A 22,976-nucleotide genomic window follows, 5' to 3' on the forward strand; every position below is an offset into this window, starting at 1 on the left:
TAGAATCACCATAGATATTGACAGGCACATGTTTGCACAGAAGGAAGCATCGAAGAGTCAGAAGTTGCAGGATATTGGCGGCCTCTTGGGAGGAAGAGGGTTTACAAGGATGACGGTCTCAGAAATCTGTCGGCAAGTCTTTGAGTTAAAGTGGCCCCCCTGGTCAGGTGGCACAACGCCCACCCCCACCCTATTTTCATTTTATAAGAAGCCAGCCAACCAATCAACCTAGTAACTCCGTAAGAAAGGTTAAGAAACATTGTCCCAGGAGAATGACCAACCATCCTGGTTTGGCCGGGCTGGAGGGGTTTCCAGGGATTTTCAGAGCAAACATCCAAGAAAGTCTGGGGGCAAACTGGGATGGTCACCCTAAACCCAAGACTCTCTGCCTCCAACAAAAAACATGCAGATACATATCTCTGGTATAATGTTTATTTAAATAGCAATCTTAAAAAGACTTTATACAAATCATATAAACACAGTTTGACCTTGTTGTTTATTTTTTACACTGAAGAATCACAGTAAAAGCTCTCAAGTTCCCGCGATCTGGCTCAGCCAGCGAATGGTCGAATACCTTTAACTGCAAACCCTGGAAAAGTTAATCGTCCGTGTGACCGTTTAACTTTCCCCCTTGCTTTCTTGCATTCATGCTTACTCCTCGGACCCTCATCCCTGTCAACGACCCATCCCCACCGAAGAGAGGAAGCCACCCCGTGGCCTTGTGGACTGCCTAGTCCGGGAGAGCGTGGAGGTAATGTGTCATTCGGTACAAGGCAAAAAAGGAGATCAATACTGTGAGTTGGGTTTCCCAAAGGGAATGACTCAAGGGGACGGGTCAGCTAGCCTACCTGCAGAGAGAGACAACAAACTCACCAGGGCACCCCCTGGCTGAGTTAGGACCAGACCCCACTGTCGTTCTGTCTTACAACGGACCAGCCTCCAGTGTTGGTGAGGTAACTACATGTAGCCCTGGTGCCTTGCTTTTGTGTAGCAGGGCCTACCCAGGGCCCCAAACAAGCCAATGGTGAGAACGGATGGAGGACCGTCAGGGGGATGTAGGTTGGCTTGTGCGTAACTTAGAGGCCAACTGCAGGCTGAAGACAGGGCTGGTCTTTGGGGGCACTGTATAAGGACCCACAGAGCATGAGAGGGCCAGGACCCCCAAGGTAGGCTTTTGAACTTCTCTTCTTCTGCAGGCAACTTCTGGAAATCCCTAGGACTTGCTAGCTTCCTGAACACTGAGCTACGTGGGAAGGCGAAGAGGAAGGTGGGCTAATAAAAAACTTGCTTTCGACAAAGCGTTAAGAACTGGTTTCTGCTGCATGCCCAGCTTGGGGGGGGGGTCCTAAAGCTAAGCCCGTGGGCTTGACAGCTTTACTTTTCACTCTAACTACCACTGTGCCAACGAGTGCCGAGATCAGCAGTTACACTCGGGCCCTAGGTCAAAGTCACAACAACATCACGGAGTCCCACGTGACCATTCACATACACAGGAGATACAGAGAACTCAAAGGCTCGCAAAGACACACAGACATCTGAATAAATAGCTGTTGGTTCGGACGCTCCCTCTCCGCAAACAAAACACTGTGACGTTACCATTTGAACTAGCATTTCCATACGTTAACGTTGAAGGAACCCGCCGTCCCATTCACCCTTTTCCTTTCACCTGGGTATGAGACAAATGAAATCGTGGGTGGCCATAGCAGCAAACATGGTCTGGCCGTTTACCACGGATAAGCAACGGGCTGGGCATACTGGCTGGGTTTCAAATGCATTTCCAGCACACAGGCGATCTTTAGGCATGACTACAAAATCGAGATTTGGATCTTGGCGCGGACTATCTTATCCTTCACAGTTTGATGCCTCCCCTCCTAGAGCAGGGGAGAGTCATCGAGGGCCGTGACTACCTCTCAGGCAGCAGGGCTTAATCCGTTCGTAGGATCGGCAGTGAGCTGGGGGAACTGGCAGTGGAGTCACGGGGGTTCGGGAAGAAGGAATGCCTTACTTTTATGATATTCACTGATTTCTACATAGAGGGAAAAGACAGGTTTTTTTTCATTGGTTCAAGGCACTTAATAAAAACCACATAAACTGTGTTTGTGTGTATGTACGTGTGTGTGTGTGTGTAAGAACACAGGTCTCTCTGGGGTAGAAGCCGTGTTGTTAGTGTTTTGGTCCATAGTACTTGCGCATTTCTGGTTCAGATCAGCTCGCATACATCCTACCTGACTCTCCTGAAACACTGACGTGGGGCTGTAACCCCGAGGAGAACTCAGTGTTTACTAGCCTATCAAAGAGACGAATTCATCCAAATGCCTCCGTAGAGTCTGTTTAGGCTTTGCCATGACACCATCACAGAGGCTGGACTCCTTTTTCCCTCTCCACTGTTCTCCTTTCCATCAGTGCTCACCGGTGACATCTCACCAGTGGAGAAAACATACTAACAGCCCGTGTTTGCCCTCACCCTCCCCTCCATCTCTGAGGACAGAGACCAATGCTACGCCTTGGGGAGTAGACACCTGACGAATGTGTGCGTGTGCGCGTGTATGTGTGTGTATACGTGTATGTTTTCGAAGAACAAGGAGGAGGCAAAAGAAAAACGCAAAACCACCACCAGAGGCCCCTTGAAGTAGCCTCACAGCCACAAATTCTGGGTCTAGATTTAATGAATGGCTCCTAGTCACGAAGCACGTTAAGGCTTGTCCGCTTCTAACAGGGAGATGCTTCTGTGGATTTTGACGTGTGAAGTTTCCTTTCCGGTTTGTTTTAAATCCCATATAAGAAAGAGCTATTCACGCTGACCCTAAAATGGCAATTTTCCCCTGGATAAAAAAAGTTAAAGGCAACAACATCCTACTTAAATGCTAGGACTGGAAATGGCAGCTTGTAGGGTTGGCTGGCAGGACCTACACCACAGCAAATCCCGGAAGTCATAAGACGATCAGAGGACAGGATAAGTTGGACGGCTTTTTTTTTTTTTTTTTTTGACCCTAAAGATGGAAAGTCTGAAAAGACCTTTTGCTTTTCAAGTGCTGATTAGAACGAGAGAGCAGAGTACCACTGACCACTGCTCTGCTTCCATCCTAGAAAAGTCCTTCTCCTCTTCTGCCTCTTGGAGTTGCTCACAGACCAAAGCAATAAAATATAATAATCATAACAAACTCACAAACGAAATACAACTGTGACCCCAAAGAGATGAGCTCCCATCTTAGTCCCAGCAACGACTCAGCCACGGCGCTCTCGGGTGGGTCCTGGCCCCCCGCGCGGCCGCAGTCTCCCCGCCCCCGTCGACTCGTCTGTCCATTCTGTCCACACCTTCGGTATTCTGGATCGGTTTGATCGAGATTATGGCATTCAGTTTCCAAAGGACAAAAAAAATGTAATCTCCGCTAGCCCCTCTTGCTGGAATGAAACGTCAGATGTGATTTGGGTGCAATCCGTCACGCTTCGGAGCAGCACTTCTGGTGGTTCATCTTGACCTTGTGCTTGAGGCCGTCGTAGAGCTCGAAGTTGTAGTTCTCCAGGGTGGTGCAGCTGCGGGAGCTGAGCCCGGAGTAGGAGCAGGTGCAGTAGAGCAGAAGCCCCGCACACGTGGCCCCCAGGAGGACGCCCAGGGAGCTCATGGCGATAATGGTGATGAGGATGGGATCCAGCGTGTAAAGCCAGCTCTTTTCTTTGTCGGCCGAAGGGGCGCCGGACCCTGAGGTCGGGGAAGAAGAGTTGCTCCAGTCCACCTCGTACTCATCTGTGACATAAAGCACACGGGAGATTGCGGGAGCTGCCCCTTCAGTAACGGAGCCTCCCCAGACCTGTTCACAGGGTCTTCGGAGCACGGGGACAAGCAAGGGGACTCCAGAACTACGCTGGCTGGTGTCAGAGCCCAGGGTCATCACATCCTGCCTGTGTAGCTTCGGGCACGTTATTTAACCTCTCTTTGCCTCCGTCCTCTCCTCTATAAACCGGGGGTACTGTTAAGTCTGCCTCACTGGGTTGCTAGGAGAATTAAATGAATTAATATCTGTAAGGTCCTTGGTGTCCAGCACATACCTAGTATGACCTAAGTATTTGATATTTAAATAATTTGACTCCTACTAGGTAAGTTCGGGATTTTGACAGAAACTTCGGAGGGGCCTTTGGAGCTCTGGGGTGGTCCTGCGTTCTGGGTACGCTTCTTTCTTTGCTCCCTCACCTCCCACTTCCACTGGCATTGAGTGAAACCGAAGGACAGGCTGAGACTATTTTTACATGTGAGTTTTCCAAGGTAGCCTTCCCGGCCGTCCGAGCTGCAAAATTTTTCCAACCACCACAACTCACTTGGCATACACCTTACCTAACTGTTGTGGGTTGAATTATGAACCCCGAGGTTCCTAGGTTGCAGTTCTAGCCCCTAGGACCTCAGAATGTGACCTGATTTGGAGATAGGGTCTTTATAGAAATAATCAACTTAGAGTGAGCTCATTTGGGTGGACCCTAACCCCATACGGATGTGTCTGTATTAAAACGGGAAATCTGGAGACAGACACAGATGAGAGATTACCTTGAAAACACGGAGATAACCATCTACAAGCCTCACGGTCCTCAGAAGGAAGCCACCCTGCTGACACCTTGATCTGGGACTTCTAGCCTCCAGAATGGTGAGAAAATATGTTTCTGTTGTTTATGATACCCAGTTTACGGCACTTTATACAGCAGCCCTAGCAGATGAATATACTTAGGTTTCCATCACGTGGCCAATGCATGACCACATCCACAGCTCATTTGTGGGATTTCCTAATAATCCCATGAAGAAGGCAGGGTGCTATTATATACATATATTTTTTAAATAGATGAAGAAACTTAGGGTTTTTTTTTTTTTTTTTTTTTAAGGAATTAGGTGGCCAGGTAACTCCCTCAAGGTCCCGGAGATAGAAGGCAGTGAAACTAGGAATAGGCCTCGGGCTTTCTGCATCCTTGGGCCCTGCTCTCTGTACCCATCATAGAGCCTTGGCTGTTTGACTGGCTGCAGCCTCTCCTTCCAGGCCAGTTCCCCAGCTTTGCCCATAAAAGGAGTGCTTGATGGGGTTTTGCAGAGAGAGTCTGCATTGAGTTAACAAGGTGCTGTTTGGGTTAGTCACGCCGTTTCTATAACTACACTTGAAGTGTTTGATTAAGGTTGGGTTAAAAGCAGCTGTTCTATAAACTGCTCTTCTTAAAAGCATCAATCTTGGTCTAAAGCTGTTCTTTGAGGGAAACCGTGGTGATCTCTCTTGGAGATCAGCTCTGGCACTCAGAGGAGCCCAGAGAGACCCATGCTGCTCTGAGTCGAGGGGAGAAATGATATCTACATGTTTGCTCGGCGGCCATCCAGTCGGGGCCCTTGCTCCAGCTCCCCGAAGTATGTGTATTTGAAGTGGGAGAGTAGAGCTCCTAATAAGTATGAAAACACAGGATGGGCATTGCAGAAAGGAAACCTAAATCTTGCAGTGGGCCCTACTTGGAGTCTTGGATAGTGTGAGAAAGGCTCCCCTCAATCCAGGGAACAGGAAACCACAGAAAGCCTAGGAGAATATTCACACGTATACTCATTTACTCAAGTCCTTTTTCGGGAAGAGGTCAACGGGTTCAAGCAGCAACACATATAGGGAAACCTGGATTTTACTTCTACAGGGTTTATCCAGATTTGAAGTCGATCAGTGTCGAAAGTTGCCTTAAGTAGGGGACCTGTTTCAGATTAGGCAGAGGGAACTCAATAAACTTTCTAAATTTCTAAATTTGACCTTGACAAAGCAATTGATGGTTTCTTCATTCCTCTCTGGATTCTTTTCATTTACATTTCTGACTGGTAGTTCTAAATTCTGGCCTTCCAATACCCCGGGCATTACTTTTGTTGATGTCTTTATAACCAAACTTGAATTTCATGATTATCTGCTAAATCATAGCAATACTCACCATCAATTTCATCTTCATAGCCTTCTCTCCCGTGTATTTCTGGAATGTCCACTATAATGAAAAAGAAAACAAACAAATCAAGTTATAATGAGTTCTATCACCATGGCCAACAGACAGAGAAGCAACCTTTTTCAGAATGACTGTCTGTACAGTAGGCAGCTAAACAGTCACATCTGCTTCTAGAACATTGAGTATGTATATTACTGGGATTCTTTCCCCTTCAAAAGATTTGTCTTTATTTCCAACAGCAACCAGAAGAACAGAAACAAAAAAGATCTTTAGTGCCATGAAAATCCTTACTTATGTCATTGTAATGACTGCAGTTCATTGCCAATATAGGTCTGCATTTATCCAAGGCAGCCTGGATGGCATGCCCATCATCCCTGGCCATTACTGTGATGTTTATTTAGTAACTGACCCTCCTCATATGCATGCATTAAGTAGACATATACTATGAGGGTCTTTCTCTTCTGGATATCAAATAAACGTATGGTAATTTAACAAAGTCACATTTCATCATCTTATGTTTTAATGCAGAAGTAGAACTGAAAAGAATGTCACAGTGCCTAACCACCTCCACGTATCTACGCTAATCTCTCTCGTCTTTCCTCCTCCATCTACTTTTCCCGCTGGCTTTCTTTATGGCTTAGAATAGGTCAAACATGGCCATCCAATCTGACTAGCCTGGGCTTGAATAGAGCTAAGTTAATTTACTGTGAATTTTCTCCAGTATTATCGCTGTCTATCTTTTCTTTTTTTATGATAATTTTTTTGGGGGGGGAAGGTGAGAAAGACAGTCTCTCTGTTCACTATGCTGTCCATCTTATAGAAATCAGAGCCAATGAAAATTACCTGTCTAAAATGGTAAAACATCAAAAAAAGAGAATTAGATATGTGCTGATTTTTCATTTCTTTCTCACTAGTTAATTATGCCTGCCCTGGCTGTCAGCTCAAGATGGTGCCAGCGAGTGTGCGGGTCATTTAGGAGTTTGACTGAACCCCAAGTCAGGTGAACAACCTTGAGGTCAGCACTATAAATTGATATCCCAAAATCCAGTCTTAAGCCAAACCAAATCCCAGACAGCTAAAACTATCAAACAAGAGGGGGAGGGGAGAAGAACTTCAGACCTGCCTAAACTTTTCCCTCGTCAGCACTTCTCAGAGAAGATCTACTTGACATTGACCTGAAATGGGGATTGATCTATCAATGCCACTCTCAAAATTCAGTCTTTTCCCTGAGGCCGTGTTTTTAATGTGTTTTTAGATAGAAGTCTTCCTCATTCCTGGCCAAAGTGCTAAAGCACATTTTGATCCCCCTGGTTGCCAGCAAGGGATGCAACAAAACAACTTGCCAAGACCCCACATGAAAGGATCAACGCCATGTGGCACTGATTCGCCATAAATCCAGCCGATTTCTGGCATGTTTATACACAGCAACTGGCACCTGCGGGTCACGCCAGCTTCCCCACCTCAATGCCCATCCCCTGCATTATTCTCCAGACCTCTATGACACAGGCTGTTTCCTTGGAATGAAGATGTGAGTATGAATCAAAAAGAGGCAGGTGGTGTCTGTCATACGGACCAAACCAGAGCTTGTGAAAGTCAACCTAGAGGTTTTTTTTTAACCTTATGAAACAAACAAACATGGACAAAACCCATCACATTTCCAACAATTAGTTGTTTTGACGGGATGCTCATGTCTCAACACCTTCACGGTTAAAAGATGCAGAACACTGGATAAGAATATGGGAATCAGCCTAGCACAAAAACCGTGGGGCTCTTGCCAGTGACTTTTGGGCCAAAGCCTGTTCTTGCTTTTAGGGATTTGGTCTCTGCCAAAGAAGTGACAGATTCTTGGAGGCAAGAATGCCATTTTCCTCCATCACACACCCTCAGGGAAGAACTCTTAGGACACTATTGATCATGGCTGGAAAGGGGTGTATGTGGCATTGATCTTGAAGGAAAAAGGGTAAAAGGATGGTAATGAGTATGAGAACATTTCACCCTAGGAGATCACAGCCTCTTGTCTCTGGAGACAAGAGGACTGGATGAGATGACCTCACAAGAACTGGTCTATTTCTAAGGTTCTCTGAAATTGATTGCCCAGATGTGGCTGAGATTTCTGCATCTGGAGAATCAAAGGCTACTCAAGGTGAAGAAGAACACTGTAGAGGCTTGACTTGGCTTTTTGTATAATCACTGTTCCCAGGAGTTTAGGTGAGTGGGAAGGGGTCGACAAAAGGATAAGTTAATCAACATTTTCAAAAGCGCATCTGTTCACCAAGCCTTCAAGAAAGAATGGCACACTGGGGAAAATCCAAATAAAGGGAACATTTGTACAAAAAGCAATTTACTTTGATAGCAATTTTCTCTAGTCCCCTTGCTATTATTCTTGATATCTGTGTTTGATTAAGGGCTTTCTTTCTTAAAAGCCCCTTTGCCCTTCACAGGCCACTTTCCTTTTCTGTTAAGCCCAGTAGGTAAAACTGAGCCTGATTCCTCAGGATGTTGGCAGGAAGAAGTGTGCCCATCCCACCAGGTCCCTGTAGTTCTAGCTAGAAAAGGCAGGGGTAGAAAAGAGGGAGAAATGGTGAGCTCAAGGCACAGAGGGGAGGCAGCCCTGTCCTGATAGCAAAAGACAGCCAAAGCATGTAGGGACCAGGACTTGGAATTGAATTGTATTTTTCTTTTTTGTAAAGGACAAACTTGGAGAGGACCTTCCAGGACTCTGGTTCAATGGGTGGGTGTGTCTGTGAGTGGGAGATGGATGAGGGAGAGTGGAATGGGCCACGCCTATAGGATAACACAGATCAAGAACGAATCTTACCACCCACACGACTTCAAGTTTCAACCTTTGTTCTCCCATAACCTTATTTCCTCTGGGACCCCTTGTGGACTCATTCTCAGGCCAGTTTGACTCCAAAGCCTGAATTCTGACTCTCAGTACTGTGTTAGGGACAGTGGAGGCCTCCCACCCCCACCCAGGTCTGCCCGCGAGTTCTTTGGGGGTAGGCAGGACACTGCGATTACCACCATATCATCACTACCCTATTCTAACAGGGTAGTAACGGACCCTAGTTGACTGGCTACACTCTCTGACTGTTGGCCTGCATAATCGGCTCACTACCTTATGGGAATCCAGGAGGACTTCTCCTGAATGTGAACATATGATTTGAAATTTGAGGCTCATGTCTTCCCTGATAGGCATTACTCAGAGGGGGAAGGCTGATTTACCTCGTTCTTCCAAGGGCAGTCTTCATTAACCAACCAATCAACCAACCATCACTTATAAAAAGGACTTACAAGGTGCCTAGGAACTGCACCGAGGACTTTGAAAAATGAAGAAGTATGGGACGTGTCTACGATCAAGGCCCTTCAGCATGGTTGGGAAGCAAAGTCCTGTCCATGCCAGAACAGCAGAAAAGAAATCGGGGCATTGTAGAGGGGACTCCAAGTGCTGCTGGCATCAAGGGTGGGGATCGGACACATGAGGCTGGACCACTGCCTGGAAGGAAAACATGTGAGCGGAGAGGAGGATGCTTTGGAACTGAGGCTGCTGCGAGGTAGGGTCTGGGGAGTTCTAGCTCCTTTATCGGATGGATAGGGATGGTTTCCAAACATGTCGCCTGAGCCTTTTCACTCCTCTATGGATCCCCTGGTTTGGGCTTGAATTCACTTTTATCTGATCCATTAAGGAATTCAAAGAGATTGCCACGTCTGGCTGCAAACTTCCACCTGGATTTCCCTTCTCGAGAGTCAGGTCTCTGTTCCTCCCCTCCACCAGCTGCTGTGAACCAACACAGTGAAAAGAAGAAGTGAACTCATGCAGGGCTGGAAAGGAGTTCCATTAAGAGTTTAAGCAACCAAGTGATCAGAGTAGCCTCCGCTTAAAAAACAATGCAATGCAACAAAATCTGGTCGTTTTCATATTGTGATGGAAACCTTGGCTGCAGAGTCCCATTTCCCCAGGAGCCCCTTTCCTTAGCACCATCAAGAAGTGGGTTAGGTGGGGCACCTGGGTGGCTCAGTGGGTTAAAGCCTCTGCCTTCGGCTCAGGTCATGATCCCAGGGTCCTGGGATCGAGCCCCACATCAGGCTCTCTGCTTGGCCAGGAGCCTGCTTCCCTTCCTCTCTCTCTGCCTGTCTCTCTGCCTACTTGTGATCTCTGTCTGTCAAATAAATAAATAAAATTAAAAAAAAAAAAAAAAGAAGTGGGTTAGGTGTACAGTGAAGAGTGATTCAAGGTCTCCCCCATCTCCTCTGGTCCTGATTTTTCAGGGCAAGAGGTCTGCAGGGGCTTGTTATGAGAACATCCACTCACTGTTCCAGAAACTCTCTCCACCCTAGAAGAGTCACAGATTTTCAAGTGTCCTTGTCAGTAAATTGCAACATTATGGCACGAAAGGTTGAATGGCCATACCTGGTCACAAACCGAACCCACTCTAAGGAGATGTGTTTTTTCCTGCGGGGTCTGGAATGCTGCCTGGTCAGACCACACACGCTATGCAGGGGAAACACCAACACGCCAGCCTGCTGTCGGGGAATTCCCCACCAAGCACGCTCTCTCTCCATCTTCCCTTCCCATTCTCTCCTTCCCCGCCTTGTGTGCACATACGCACACGCACACACGCTTTATCTTCCTCTTTCCCTCACTTTCTTCCATTTTTTTTTTCCCTCTTAAATGAAGGTTCTTTGGGGTCAGAGACTGCTTTTCTGCAGTTACTCATAGAAAACTTTCCACCTTCACTTTCACCACTTCTGCTAAGCTGTGGTCTCCTGCCAGGGTATTGGCATTGACGTTGTTCTGTTTACTTTCTGCATCGTAAAAGGAGCTTCACCAGATAGCTAAGGGAGGGATAAGTCGACCCCAAACCACTGTTTCTTTTCAGATAAATGATCTACGACAGCCCATTCCTGGGTCGCTTGAATGTAGATCATTTCAGGTTACCAACACGCTGGTTTTCTATGAAGAGTCCCTTCCACGCCAACTCCAAGCAATGGATCAAGAGGCCTGGTTGAAGCCGATGACAGGTCTGCCCAGCGGGGGGTCAGCTCTGCTCTGTATCTGAGGGGAAGCACCATGGGCTATGGAGGAGCACTGACTGCACTGGGAACAGGCTGCCTACTTCTCGTCTGAGTTCGGTGACCCGCCCCAGCTGTGAGAGCCTGGGTGAGACCCTCTGAGTCTCATTTTGCTCCTCTGTCAAGTAACCATTGGTGTTCTCCCCTGTTCTAGAATTCTATGACTTATGAGAAGAAAATGAGAAAGGTCGAAGGGACTTTCATATGAGGGCTCTCTCAAGAGGCTGCTGGTTGAAGTAGACCAGGTGACTCCACAGGAAAGGGTCCCACGCTACTCATTGCTCCAGTCTTCCCCCAGGTCTCCCCTCTCCTGGGTCCTTGCTTCCTGAAGGCAGCCATCTTAAGATGTGTGTGGAAAGAGAAGACCACGAAAAGGACAGGTAAAGGGGAAGCCATAAGGTCCCGTTTTCGATACTTGCTCATTTGCCTTAGAAACCAGCCCTGCTAACAGGCAATTAAGGAAGTAAGAGGGTAAACTGTGCCCCAAGTATTAAGCCTCCACCTCAACTGACACCAGACTGATAAAACCAGCCTTCACAGGGCCACTTAACCCACCAATCTGCACCCGGCCTTTAAAGCAAGGATCGAAGAATCTCTTACACACAAGAGATCATCGAAATCATTCATTTTCACAGGTACAGGTGTCATCGCCCCTACTTTAAAGAGGAAGAAATTGAGGAAGGAGGGTCGAAAAATGCAGTAAGTCACTGAACAAATCAGCAGTGAAGTGAGTAAGCCACACTTTCGACACCTTGTTTGGGGCTGTGATTTATGGGGGATAAGCTCTTGGCTACTTAGAACCCTTGCTGAATTTGATTCCAAGTTCTTGAAACCCCTGAGCCAGCTAAATCACTGGGCTGTTCCGATGGGAGTCGTCCTTGGAAAATTCTCTCAGCCATTTTGTTTTGATCCCAGCAGGAGATATAACACGGAGACTGAAATAAATGAGAAGCCATGAAGGACTAGGAGATATTTCCTGGCCTTTCGAAGTGTTTAATTCAGTTTAACATTTGGTATTGGCTGCTGCTCCCCTCACCCCACCACACTTAATTTCCCTAATTCAGTGTGTTCATCCCCAGTTGCTCCAAGGAGCCAAGGGTTCAGATGTTGATGAAAACTTTGCCAAAGCTCCTCTATTAGGGAGTCAGGGTACTCGAGAGCTGTTTATCCCTTGCTGGGTTTGGCTTCAGTTTAGAAACATCACCAGAAGATCCTTTATCATGGGTTTTTATCTCTTGGGCTGATAGCCAACTCTATGCAAAGTCATGGAAAAAAATATCTTTTGGAGTTTTCAAATGGTTTCAAGATGGAAAACCCGGGGGCCTCGGTTTGAGATATCTGGAGTCTGAATTTGACTTTAGCCATTATTTTTTTTATTATTTTTAGTTGAATAACTAGGAGAAAACACTAAAAAGGACTGAAATACCAACACTACATGAGAAGGCTGTGAAATGACCTAATAATATTTTCAAGTGTGGAGGCGGATGAGCAGCTGAGGCCAGAGTGGCTCCACTGAGCCCCAACAATGGTGTGAAAATAAGAAAAATGCAGCCAGAGAAATATTTAGCAATGAAGATGGGATTCACAATTGTGTAGGCTGGAAAAACCCGGCTATGGTGACAGAGGAAAATTCTGGAAACTTCTCACCCTAGGTCTTGGAAAAATCAGAGATATTCTTCATGACTCTAAGCAGATATATGAACAAGAAAGAGGTTCTTCTTTTGTTGGTTACCTTCTTAGAGTGGGAAGGTGAGGAAACCATAAAACTTCAGGGTAGAGACGTTCCTCCCCAGTCTTTTTTTTTCCCCCTGAGATAAAAGTCTTACATTTTCACCTTTCAAAGAGCTCCCCCAGTGGGCTTTGACATTTCTCCTGTCCTCCTGTCCTGACCCTCAGGACAGGTGCATCCTGGGAACAGCCCTCAGGTGGCGTAGGTCCCTATGACCTGGGTGAGTGAGAGGATGGAATTGAGGAAACAAAGCTGCATTCACTCCCCATGCGACAGAAGATGTCTTCTTAAAGCTTCCCTTCGTATTTTGTAAGTGATAATTTTGTAAGTAAGATACCTTACGTATCCCACCAGGGGAGTTTGCTATACTTAAAAGCTGGGCTCTCCCTCAGAACGTAAGAATGAGCAACTCTGTGAGCAGATGTTAGCGGTTCCATAAAATCACCTCTCTCTACCCATTCAGAGGGTGATCGCCCCCAGCAGCCTGCGGGTGACCAGGGCCTGTAATTATCACGTAAGAGAATAATTTGGTCTCCAGTAAGAATGCAACTCCTCGGAGGAAAGCAGCCCCTCGAGCTTTTGTTTGAGGGAATCTGCCCCATGCTTTTCTGGGAAAGGGCTTGGTCATGGTATGAGACTGACAGAGGAGAGGAGAAGGGGCCCCCGGGAGAGGGGACGATGCAGAGAGGGGCGGCTGGAGGTGGAAGACGACCAATATCTGGCACAAAGGCGGGGGGAGTGGGGGAGACAGGTCCTGGTCGGGGAAAGAGGAGGGAGGGGATGGTGGCGCTATCGGGAGTTGCCAAGCCAGACAACGATGACAGTGCTGTGCTCCTGGACTTCCCATGAACACTATTATTGAGCTTACCCTCGTGTGGTCTACAGTTGGCCAAGGCTGATGAGGTTCCCTGGGGCAGGGGGCAGAGTGGGGAGATGCTTTTAAACCCACATCAGCCCCTGTCTAGGTCCTAATGCTCCCCCCGCCCCCACCTCAGGGCCAGCTGCCAGAACGGCCCATGAGGAGCAACGAGCCATGGGGACGTCCACACAGGCCCCTGAGGTCCTCATACCCCTTCTCCCAGCCCCTTGGTGGCAGTGAGGAAACACAAAGGGACAAAATGGTTCTTTAACCTTCTACTGAAATGCAGCCTCAGTAACCAGCAGGCTGGCTGAGAAGAGGACTTTGGTCAAGGCCACCTCTGGCTCAAAGCTTTCTCTCCACCCATCATTACTGTAGCCGCCGCTCTCTAGCAATTCAGAGAACTCCGGTCCTCGGCTTGCTGAAAGCCGAGACATGGTATCCTATCATCCCTGTTCTGCATCGGAGCCCTTGCTTAGGGGTATGTTAGTTAATGATCTTTAAAGAGTTTAATTCTGCACAATCAGAAGACAAAACAAGGTGTGTGTGCACGCGTGTGTACGTGTGTTTGCAGTGACGTATCTCTAGCTCATCCATACCTCCTGCTCACGCTGCCCTCTCTCCTGAGCCACCCTGAGTTACCCACGTGAACCCCATGCCCAAGAGGCAAAAGTCCTGGATTTTTTGGCAGGTCAGAGAAAAAAGCCCATAAAACCATATATGGCAGTAGACAGTGTCCGATATGCTCAGAGGCAAAGCCCTATTATTAAAACCCTTTGTCTTAGTGCATAGTAGAAAAAGGGTGGCACTCTTGGAAGAAATGGTGTTTTGAACAAACAGGCCCCTTGGCTTCTCTTCCACTTGTCCCTCCTTGCTGGAGCCATTTGGGGCCAGCAGCTAGCCTGCCTATATAAACCTCCTACTGGAGAACCACTTCCCCTCCCGGTGACTTTCCTTGGGTCACATCAGCCCCGAACCTCCTTGGAAGAAAGGCGGACACCACCTTTCGGCCCAGAATGCCTGCTCTGCTCAGGGCCAGGGCGGGGGCTTTGGTCCTATGGCCTCAAGGCCTGGAGGCTCTCTGTCGGCATGTGGGCCTGCTTGTGGCGGCTGGAATGTTTTAGTCTGCAGCACAATATGGTGCACTGACCTTAAAGGATGTTTTTTACATGAATTTTTTAGTAGAAAACATAAATAAATAAGAGCAAGGCGCAGCACAGTCCCTCTTTGAAGAAACCAAGTGGAACTCATTAATCATGGAGAACAGGGCTCTGGCTACAGGAGCCAGGGAAGGGATGAACGCCTGTGCCCCGGCAGCCACAGCTCCAGTGAACTGCCACGTGCAGCCAGGCCCACGTTCTCCGCAGATGGACAGGTTTTGAGAAAAACGAAAACAAAAACCCCACAATTAAAATTCCCTGCAGTTAAAACTATGTCAAGTCTTCTTTGCAAACCCTCCACCCACTTCTGGGGAGAGAGATAGTCACAGAAATTACACAGTCTGTGCAGATGTGGCAGGGGACAGAGCCCAGGATGTCCACTAGAGATCCACTATCTCACACATGGGGATGGGTGCGCCATAAAAGGTAAGCCTTGACCATTTGTAGCATCCCTTAAAATGAACCTAGGCACACCATTTGACCCAGAAATTCTGTCGGAGAGAAGCGTGCACAAAGAGGCAACCTCAAAGATGTTCATCGCGGGGTTGTTTATAATAGGAAAAAAGTGAACTAGACACAGCCCACCAGTAGGGGAGCAGTTAATAAACTATGGTACATTGACACAATATGGGATGTTACATAAGAGCTAAGAAGGATGGGGTAAGTGTGGCGGTGTAGACTGAAGTATTGTCAAGATTTTGTTAAAGGAAAGGAAGAAGGCTGTCGGACAAAGGAGGAAATGCTGCGGTACCATTTACGCAAGACAAAACCAGACCCCAACCCAACCAAACCCCATAGCTGGACACAAACATACACGTCCGTGACGGTAGAAAACAAGGCCTGGGAAGAGACACCTCAAACTGTTTGTTGCGATTACTCTCTTTGGAGAAGAGAGAGAGACTGGTTAGCAGAGAAATGGACTTCTGCTTCTGTGTTATAGCATGTTTCCAGGATATAGCTGTATATAACTTGTAAGTTAAGAAAAGACAGAGAGAGGGAGAAACCCAGCCAGTTATTATGCTAAAATCTCCCCAGCAACTTCTTTCAGGATCAATAACCACTCTGGTCGTAAGCCTCCAAGACAAGATGTTTTCCTACTCAACACCCGGTCTGCTTCTGGAATGTCCGCTGTTGACTTTTCAGTCTTTCCTATTTCTAGGTCCAACACCTGTTGGCCTTTAGGTTTTTGGGGGGCTCTTGGAGGTCAGTGATAGCAAAACCTAAGAACCATCATTTTACCCGGAAGACAGTAGGATAATTCTGGGTCTTCTGCCCACTGGGCTAGGGCCCGGAAGCACCTAGCTTCTTCGTGGGGTTGTACTCTGCTCAAAGGGGTTTTGTTTTTTGGCGATTCTCCAGATTTCATGTCTCTCCAGGGCTTGGGTCTGGGGCCAAATGGACCCCCACCCCCGACAGTTAGTGCAAACGTGCTCTGGCTGCGGCATGTGGCCTGACACCTTTTAAGGGCGCAGGTTTCTGATTCGATCTCACCTCCAGACATACCGCAGTGCGCCTGATCTCTGTCAGGCTTAATTAAATCCTACACTATTCTAGCTTTTAATTTATTTATGTAAGGCGATTCTTTTTCCTGCCGATTGTAAGACCATCAGCTGGCATCCCCCTCTCCCCTCCTTTTGCTCTGGCTGGATTTGTTCTGTGTTTTCTTTGGGCCATCACTGAAGTGGATGAAAGGCAAATTACGCCGTGAGAGCCCCAGCGACGTGCACAATTACAGAGAGAAAGTAAGACGCACCTACGGACCTGCAGTCCAGCTCGGATGGGTAGCCTGCCACGCAGACAAATCAAACTTAAAAATGAAACTCTTCTCATCAAAGATTATAGAAAGGCCACAGTGTTTGTGTAAAGCAGCTGCAAAGGCAGTGAGCAGGGGTGAGGGAGAGGAACAGATTGGCCAGGCTTGGGTGATCTGGGCCGGGAGGCTGATGTCTTGCTTCAACAGCGAGACCACACATTTAAACCATCATAAAGGGCCAGGTAGGAGCCAGAAGAGACATACTGGGCCTTGACATCTGGTATTTATGATCCATGGAAACACAATTTCTGTAACGTTTATGCTTGGGCTCAGTCTGAAATACCACAGTGATAACAGCACCGTGTTTGACGCCTGAGATTAGAGTCCTAACGGTCTTTTGCCCTTTTGGGGAAGAGAGAATACTTCTAGAATAAGCCTTGGGACTAGAACCAAAACAAGAAGAGCAACGATGAAATGCTCAAAGGTGGTTCCAAAATAGGTAACGCTAATGAAGTGTAAGTGATGGTTAGTTTAATTTAGGCTGGCAAATTTGGTCCCGGAGCTCCAGAAAATGTTGACTGAGCCTGGGTCTTTGCCTGAAATAAACACTTTTGAGATGCTTTCTGTTGATCTTTTACTAATGGGAACAAATGGCTTTAAGGAAAGCCAAGGGTTATTTAGACAAAAAGGTAATTATGCTTTGTCATTAGAGTAACAAACAATGCTTGGGCATTCTACTCTTTCCTCCTGCAGAGGACAGATAGCAACGTTTATACTGAGCCATCTGTGTGAATAGAGCATCCTGTAAGATTTGAAAACCCAAAGCCTGCTTCCTTTCTGTAGCACTTGGACAGGATTACAGATGTAAAAAAAAAAAAAAATAAAATAAAATAAAAATACTCCTTCCTGGATCTAGGTTTTGAGACGGAAAAACAGGGCTGTGCTGGAAATAGGGTCTTCCGGACATGTCTTGTTCCTTAGGACATTTGAGGATCATTCTTGGACCCCCGAGGAAGGCTCCTGGGTTGAGAGAATGCTCTTAATACACCCCATGAATCAGGGCTGGTGGAAAAGCCTTCTACGACTTCTTCTGGATCACCATTTAGAAGCATTAAAGAGCCGGGAGGTGGTATTTCCTACATTTCTCGCCCTCAACCCCCACTGATAGAAATATTTTATATAACTAATCACTAACTTCCCAGAAAGGAGAACTAAAGAAAAATACATGTCAACATAATCTGGCTTTTCAAGTAAGTTTCCCCAAGCCCCTCTCAAAGTTTTTATAGAAAGTTCCTCTTACAAACTGTCCCAGCTTCATGGTTCCAGGTTCATAGTCATCATGTAATCATCTTTATTACTTGCTCCAAAAGGAAGTCTGGAAGATTTTGGAGCCTTGAACATGCCACAAGTTCCCATTTTGTCTGGGAAAGTGCTCATAAACTGGAGATCCACATCCCCACGGAAGAAATAATTTGGTAGGCGAGGGGTATGATGTTGCCGCTTCTTCTCCAAAGGAAGCTATCTGTCTCCGTAGGGCCAAGTACATGATTCAGCTCCCCCGGTCCCAATCCCCCTGGGGTCCCTTGAAAGGAGAGTCCAATCCCCAGGGATTTGCCATCAAGAGAAATTCTGTGGAATCACACTGGGCAATTTAGCACTTAGCAACTTTTGCAAAATCCCACACCAATCATAAAAGTTGGCTCAGCTGCACAAATTGGATAAAACTCCTAACAAGCAGTAATAAAAATGAAAGAAGAAAAAGCTGGCATTCAGCCTCAAGGAGAAAACCCACCTACCTCCCACAGCAGTGCCCTGTAGCTCAGGAGGTGATATGCAAACTTGGGAAACATCAGTTTGTTCAAAGTCTACATTTCAACTTTGTTCTCCGAGGCAAAAGGGAAAAAAAAGCCCAGATGTTTGTATAAAAATATCATCATTTTATTACATTCCACACAATACATTTTCAAATAGTTTCCAATGTCCACAAGTTATTTTGACACACAGGCAACTGAGCAATGCGGGAGATGTCACAGTTCTAGGAAGAGGGAATAAGAATAGGAAGTAAAAATCTTTAAGTTTTCTTGTTTTGTCATTGTTCTTTGGTAATTTTCAATTATTCAGGTGTTTGCTTGCCTGCTAGTTTCATTTTTCAAGACAGGGTCTTTTAAAGATGGGGTATCAATGTTGGAAATACTATTGGATTTCCTATCTTATTCTGGCTTTAATCCCAAAAATGTGGGATAAGGGAAAAGACAATTTCACTTTATTTTCAGTGTCCTGTTTTGCCAATGCCAATGCTATGATTTTCTTTTCTTTTTGATGCCTTCACCAGGTATTAGGGGGATAGCAATTATTAGCATACCAAGGAAGGCTTTTTTTTTTTTTTTACCCCAGAGATAAAGGTTTCCCTCCTGGAGCTGTTGATAGGGAACCTCTACTAAGGCAAAAACATTACCAGCCCAAGCTAGACCTTCAATTCATTCATTCATTCATTCATTCATTCATTCATTCATATTTTAATAGTTGCTATCACCTCTTTGTCTTCTGAGAAGCAACTCTAATCACATGCAAGCATGCATTCACCTGTCCAGTCAATTTTTCTTAGAAGAGAGTGATCCTTTCCCCTCTATGAAATACAGAATTTTGCTTTCTAAAGCTGCGAAGCGTGATTTTATAGAAGAGCTGCCCTTGGAGCATAGTACCTGGATAATACTATGGAAGTTGCTGGGCCAGAGAGAGAGAGAGAGAGGTGACATCCCCAGCTGAACTGCATCATGGGATTCACAGACTTGAGCAGTCTCATGTTTTCAGCTATGGCGTGTACATAAAGATGATGCCACACGGGGCATCAGATAAACACACAGCAAATGCACAAAGCTGTTGTCATCTTCTTTTAAAGAAGGGAAATCCTCAAGGGTATATAGTTACTCAGACAGTTGCTACACTGGCTGGATTTTCCAGGTGTAATTTTCTGACACCGTGCCTCCATGGGGTGCCTGTAGGGATGTCAATCATTTCAAGGGAACGCCTGGCCCCAAACACACAACTGGATATGGACACCTGAGATAAAAAGCCCTTAGTGACTGGCATGGAATCCATCACCCGGTATGCGGGGCCCTTGCCCCTCCCCTTTCTCCTGGCTTCTTTTTCCATCTTCGGCTGGGGTAAGACACTTGAAATCTCAAGGTAGCTCAGGCTCTAGCCTTTCATCTTTTCTTTTCTTGGCAGGGCTGCTGTGGTTGAGACAGAGTAGCTCTTTGAAATAGAATAAGAGTGGGAGAGCACCTTTCTTTCGGGAGGATGAAACAAACCAGATGCGAAAGTGAGTGTGTGCTGGAGGGGTCTGCCAGTATATTCTGAAAGAATGCTAAAAGTCTCTCTCTCTCCCAAACAGCCAAAAAAAATTAATATTTTGTTCTCAGAAGGTACCTGGAGGCTTTCAGCCCAGGCAACCATCTTTGGAGAGAATCTTATCCTTCCCTAGTGGATTCCTAGCAGGAAGGGGAGAAATCAACACCCCCAGGGCTGAGCGTCTCATTACAATATGCATTTTCTATCAATGAAACGGATTTCATGATCGAGTCTATCCTTTGCACAGTATCATTAGGCAATTTATCTCCAACATCCCTCCCCCTGCGTGGTTTAGAGAAGACACATGGGCAGCAACAGATTTATTTTCATTATATCCTCTCCCGATGCAGCAACATCTGGAAATGCCAGGCCAGCCTACGAGGGTGTATTTGCCAGATGCTACGAATGCTTTAAGGGGTAGCATATTGACACATGAAGAAAAAAGATTACTTTTTTATATTCTCAAAATATTTAAATACATCAGGTGGACAGTCTTACGTTTTAGAGGCTCTAGATTCAGGCACACGTTAACACCACGAAAGGAAATCAAAGGATCCCTTTTCCCCCATATTTTACAAAGGCTGTTACAAGGACCAACAGAACACCAAAGAATATGGTTTTTCACCTTCTTCCTCAATTCCATCCCGAGTCTCGGGCACGATAACCCCCTCCCCTATTCCCGGAGTGAGGACACTTTTAAGGGACCACACTTCTGTCCTTCTCCTCCCTTCTCTCCGCCACCTCCTGCTCCCAACATCAAACAGACTACTGCTTTTCCTACGCCAGTCTCCGATCTGTTATTCTTTATGACTTATTCCAAGATTGGACTTAACTGATAAAAGCTAAACATTCATTATGAGCTTCTCTTTCATAAGGCAACATGAGACAGATTTGCTTCAGGGCTGGAAGCAGAGATGGTTCCGCACACCCCCGACGGCTGCTCTCTTGCTACTTCAAAGACTCCAGGAGACACGACGAGGGGTCATGTCTAAGAGCGTTGGGGGAACTTTCCTCTTGGGTCAGATGGGTTGGGAAAGGGACAGGGATGGGAGGGGCCACATTTCATCTCATGTGGCCTCTAGCTTTTTAGGTACCCGGAGATGACAATGGTAGCCAACAGAAACCCAGCCAGAGCTAGATAAGGCAACAAAAAGCTTCAATCTCTTCTCCAAGTAAACAAAACTAGTTCAGTATATTATTTTCTTGTAACATGTACCCCCTGGAGAAATAACACAAGAATTAAAGGGGGTCCTCTCTGAACACACCCACACAATACCCCCCCACAATGAACCAGTCTCTCTCTCACACCCACAACCCCCCCAGCCACACACACAGATATTCACACGCAAATGTATACTATGTACAAACACACACAGCCAGGTTTCCTCTCGAGTCTCCTGGCAGACTGCCCACCGAGAGGAGGTAGGGGATAAGGCAAGGGGAAGAAACGGGGAGCCAGTCTCGGGAAGAAAACCAGCTGAGCCTTCAGTTGTGAAGGGCTGAGGGGTGTGTCTCTTCTCATAGTCCAAGATGCAGCATTAGAGTTGGGGGTGGTTGGTTTGGAATCAGTGAAAAGAAAAAAAAAAAAAAGAACCCGAGGACAATGGTCAGGATGAATAAAAGCTCACAGGGCTTGGGCCCCGAGAGAGAGAGAAAGAGAGAGAGAGAGATGTCTGAGAGTTCACACAGAGACTAGGCGAGGAGAAAAAAGTGCAAAATCGAGGCAACGTGTTTGCAGTCTTTCTCGTTTGTTTTGGGTGCTGTCCTTTGCTTCGGCCTCAGCAGTGCGAGCCGCGGTCTTGCTCTAGTTTAATGGTTAAGGTGGGCTCCACCGCCAGAGGGGCCCCGTTGGTGTAGTGGGAGGTTTTGTAGGTGATGGAGTGATCGGTCTTCTTGGCCGCATAGCGGAACCGGTGGTAGTGGAGCACCAGGGCCAGGGCGACGGAGACCAGCACCAGCAGGGCGCCCCCGGTGGCCATTACGTAATACCAGTAGGCTGGGATGGGCTGCACGGGCACCGTGTCCACTGTGGGCTCGGTCCCTGGTAGGAGGGTGCCCCCTGGTGGAGAGACACAGAAGAGTGTTGCTAGGCTGAGAGCATGCAGACTGATCAAAACTTAATTAAAAAAAAAAAAAAGAAACACATACATGCTTTGGAGTGGATGGGGAAGGGGACAAGGGAATAAGATGGTACTGAGCATTCACTCGTGCCAAGCACTTTCCAATGATTGACATTATTTCCTTCTCACAACTGTATGAGATAGGTACTGTCAGACCCATTTCGCAGATGAAGTCTAAACAGAGGCTCGGAGAGGTTAAATAAACAGTGGTCATACAGCAAGTAAGTAGGTAAGTATGGGAGTCAACCAAGAGCTGCGTGAGTACAAGGCTCTTTACTTCTTTCTGTTAAGCCACAGTTACTCTCCCATGGCCAGAAGCGTTCTAATTCACACACATACATCCACACGTGAACGCACGCAAGTAAATGATGCTGAAATGAGTTCCGGGATTCCGTAAGGCTGATTCTCTGAACGAGTGGGAATATTTGGTCCGGTTGGCCAGCATTCTTAGACAATGTCCTAATTAGGCTGGCTAGACTTAAAGGTGAGTTCCACTTTGGCTTGCCAAAGCTTCCATGCCCATCGAAATCAGCCTGGTCTTGTCTAAACAGGTCAGTTATCACTGTCAGGCCATGACTAACGCATCTTCATTTTTTTTTTTTTTTAAACTGGATAGAGGATCTTAGAACCCTGCTTAGAAAGACGTTGCAACAACAACAACAACAAAAAAATGTGGGCATAAATGATAGTGGTATAAGAGAGAGATAACGAGAGAGAGAGAGTGAGAGCCAAGGGAGGGAGATCATTCTTAATCATGGAAAAGACAGGAGGGACGAGAAGCTAGAAGAGGATTTCGAAGGCAACCACATTCGCTGGCCGGCCTCTCGTTGCCATGGAGATGATGTAGCAGATTTAAGCCCAGGGTAACTCTGGGGAAAGACTGGCTAGGGTCCCACTTGATGCAAAACAGTCCTACAACTTGATTCTCCCAAAGATTTACATCAGATGAGAATCTGGCCCAGAACGGGACTAGGAGCTTTGGAGCCTGCCAAAA

At 46.7% G+C, this 22,976-nt stretch overlaps 1 protein-coding gene across 4 annotated transcripts in view; it reads right to left on the bottom strand.

The window, feature by feature from the left end:
- Positions 1-3,249: 3,249 nt before the first annotated feature.
- NRP2 (neuropilin 2) overlaps positions 3,250-22,976 on the bottom strand; it is a 111,371-nt gene continuing 91,644 nt past the window's right edge. For 2 of the 4 annotated variants that reach the window (XM_032859989.1, XM_032859988.1), the window contains exons 16-17: positions 5,929-5,979; positions 3,250-3,745 (exon numbers count right to left, since the gene is read on the bottom strand). In XM_032859989.1, the coding sequence (XP_032715880.1) occupies positions 3,441-3,745; positions 5,929-5,979 (356 nt within the window). In that variant the 3' untranslated portion in view covers positions 3,250-3,440. Of the gene's footprint in view, positions 3,746-5,928; positions 5,980-21,001; positions 21,922-22,976 lie in introns of those variants that run through there. The other 2 variants (XM_032859991.1, XM_032859990.1) reach the window with 1 other exon arrangement.

This window comes from Lontra canadensis, unplaced genomic scaffold, assembly GCF_010015895.1.
Source record: "Lontra canadensis isolate GAN:19392208 unplaced genomic scaffold, GSC_riverotter_1.0 scaffold18, whole genome shotgun sequence".
NCBI classification, from domain to species: domain Eukaryota; kingdom Metazoa; phylum Chordata; class Mammalia; order Carnivora; family Mustelidae; genus Lontra; species Lontra canadensis.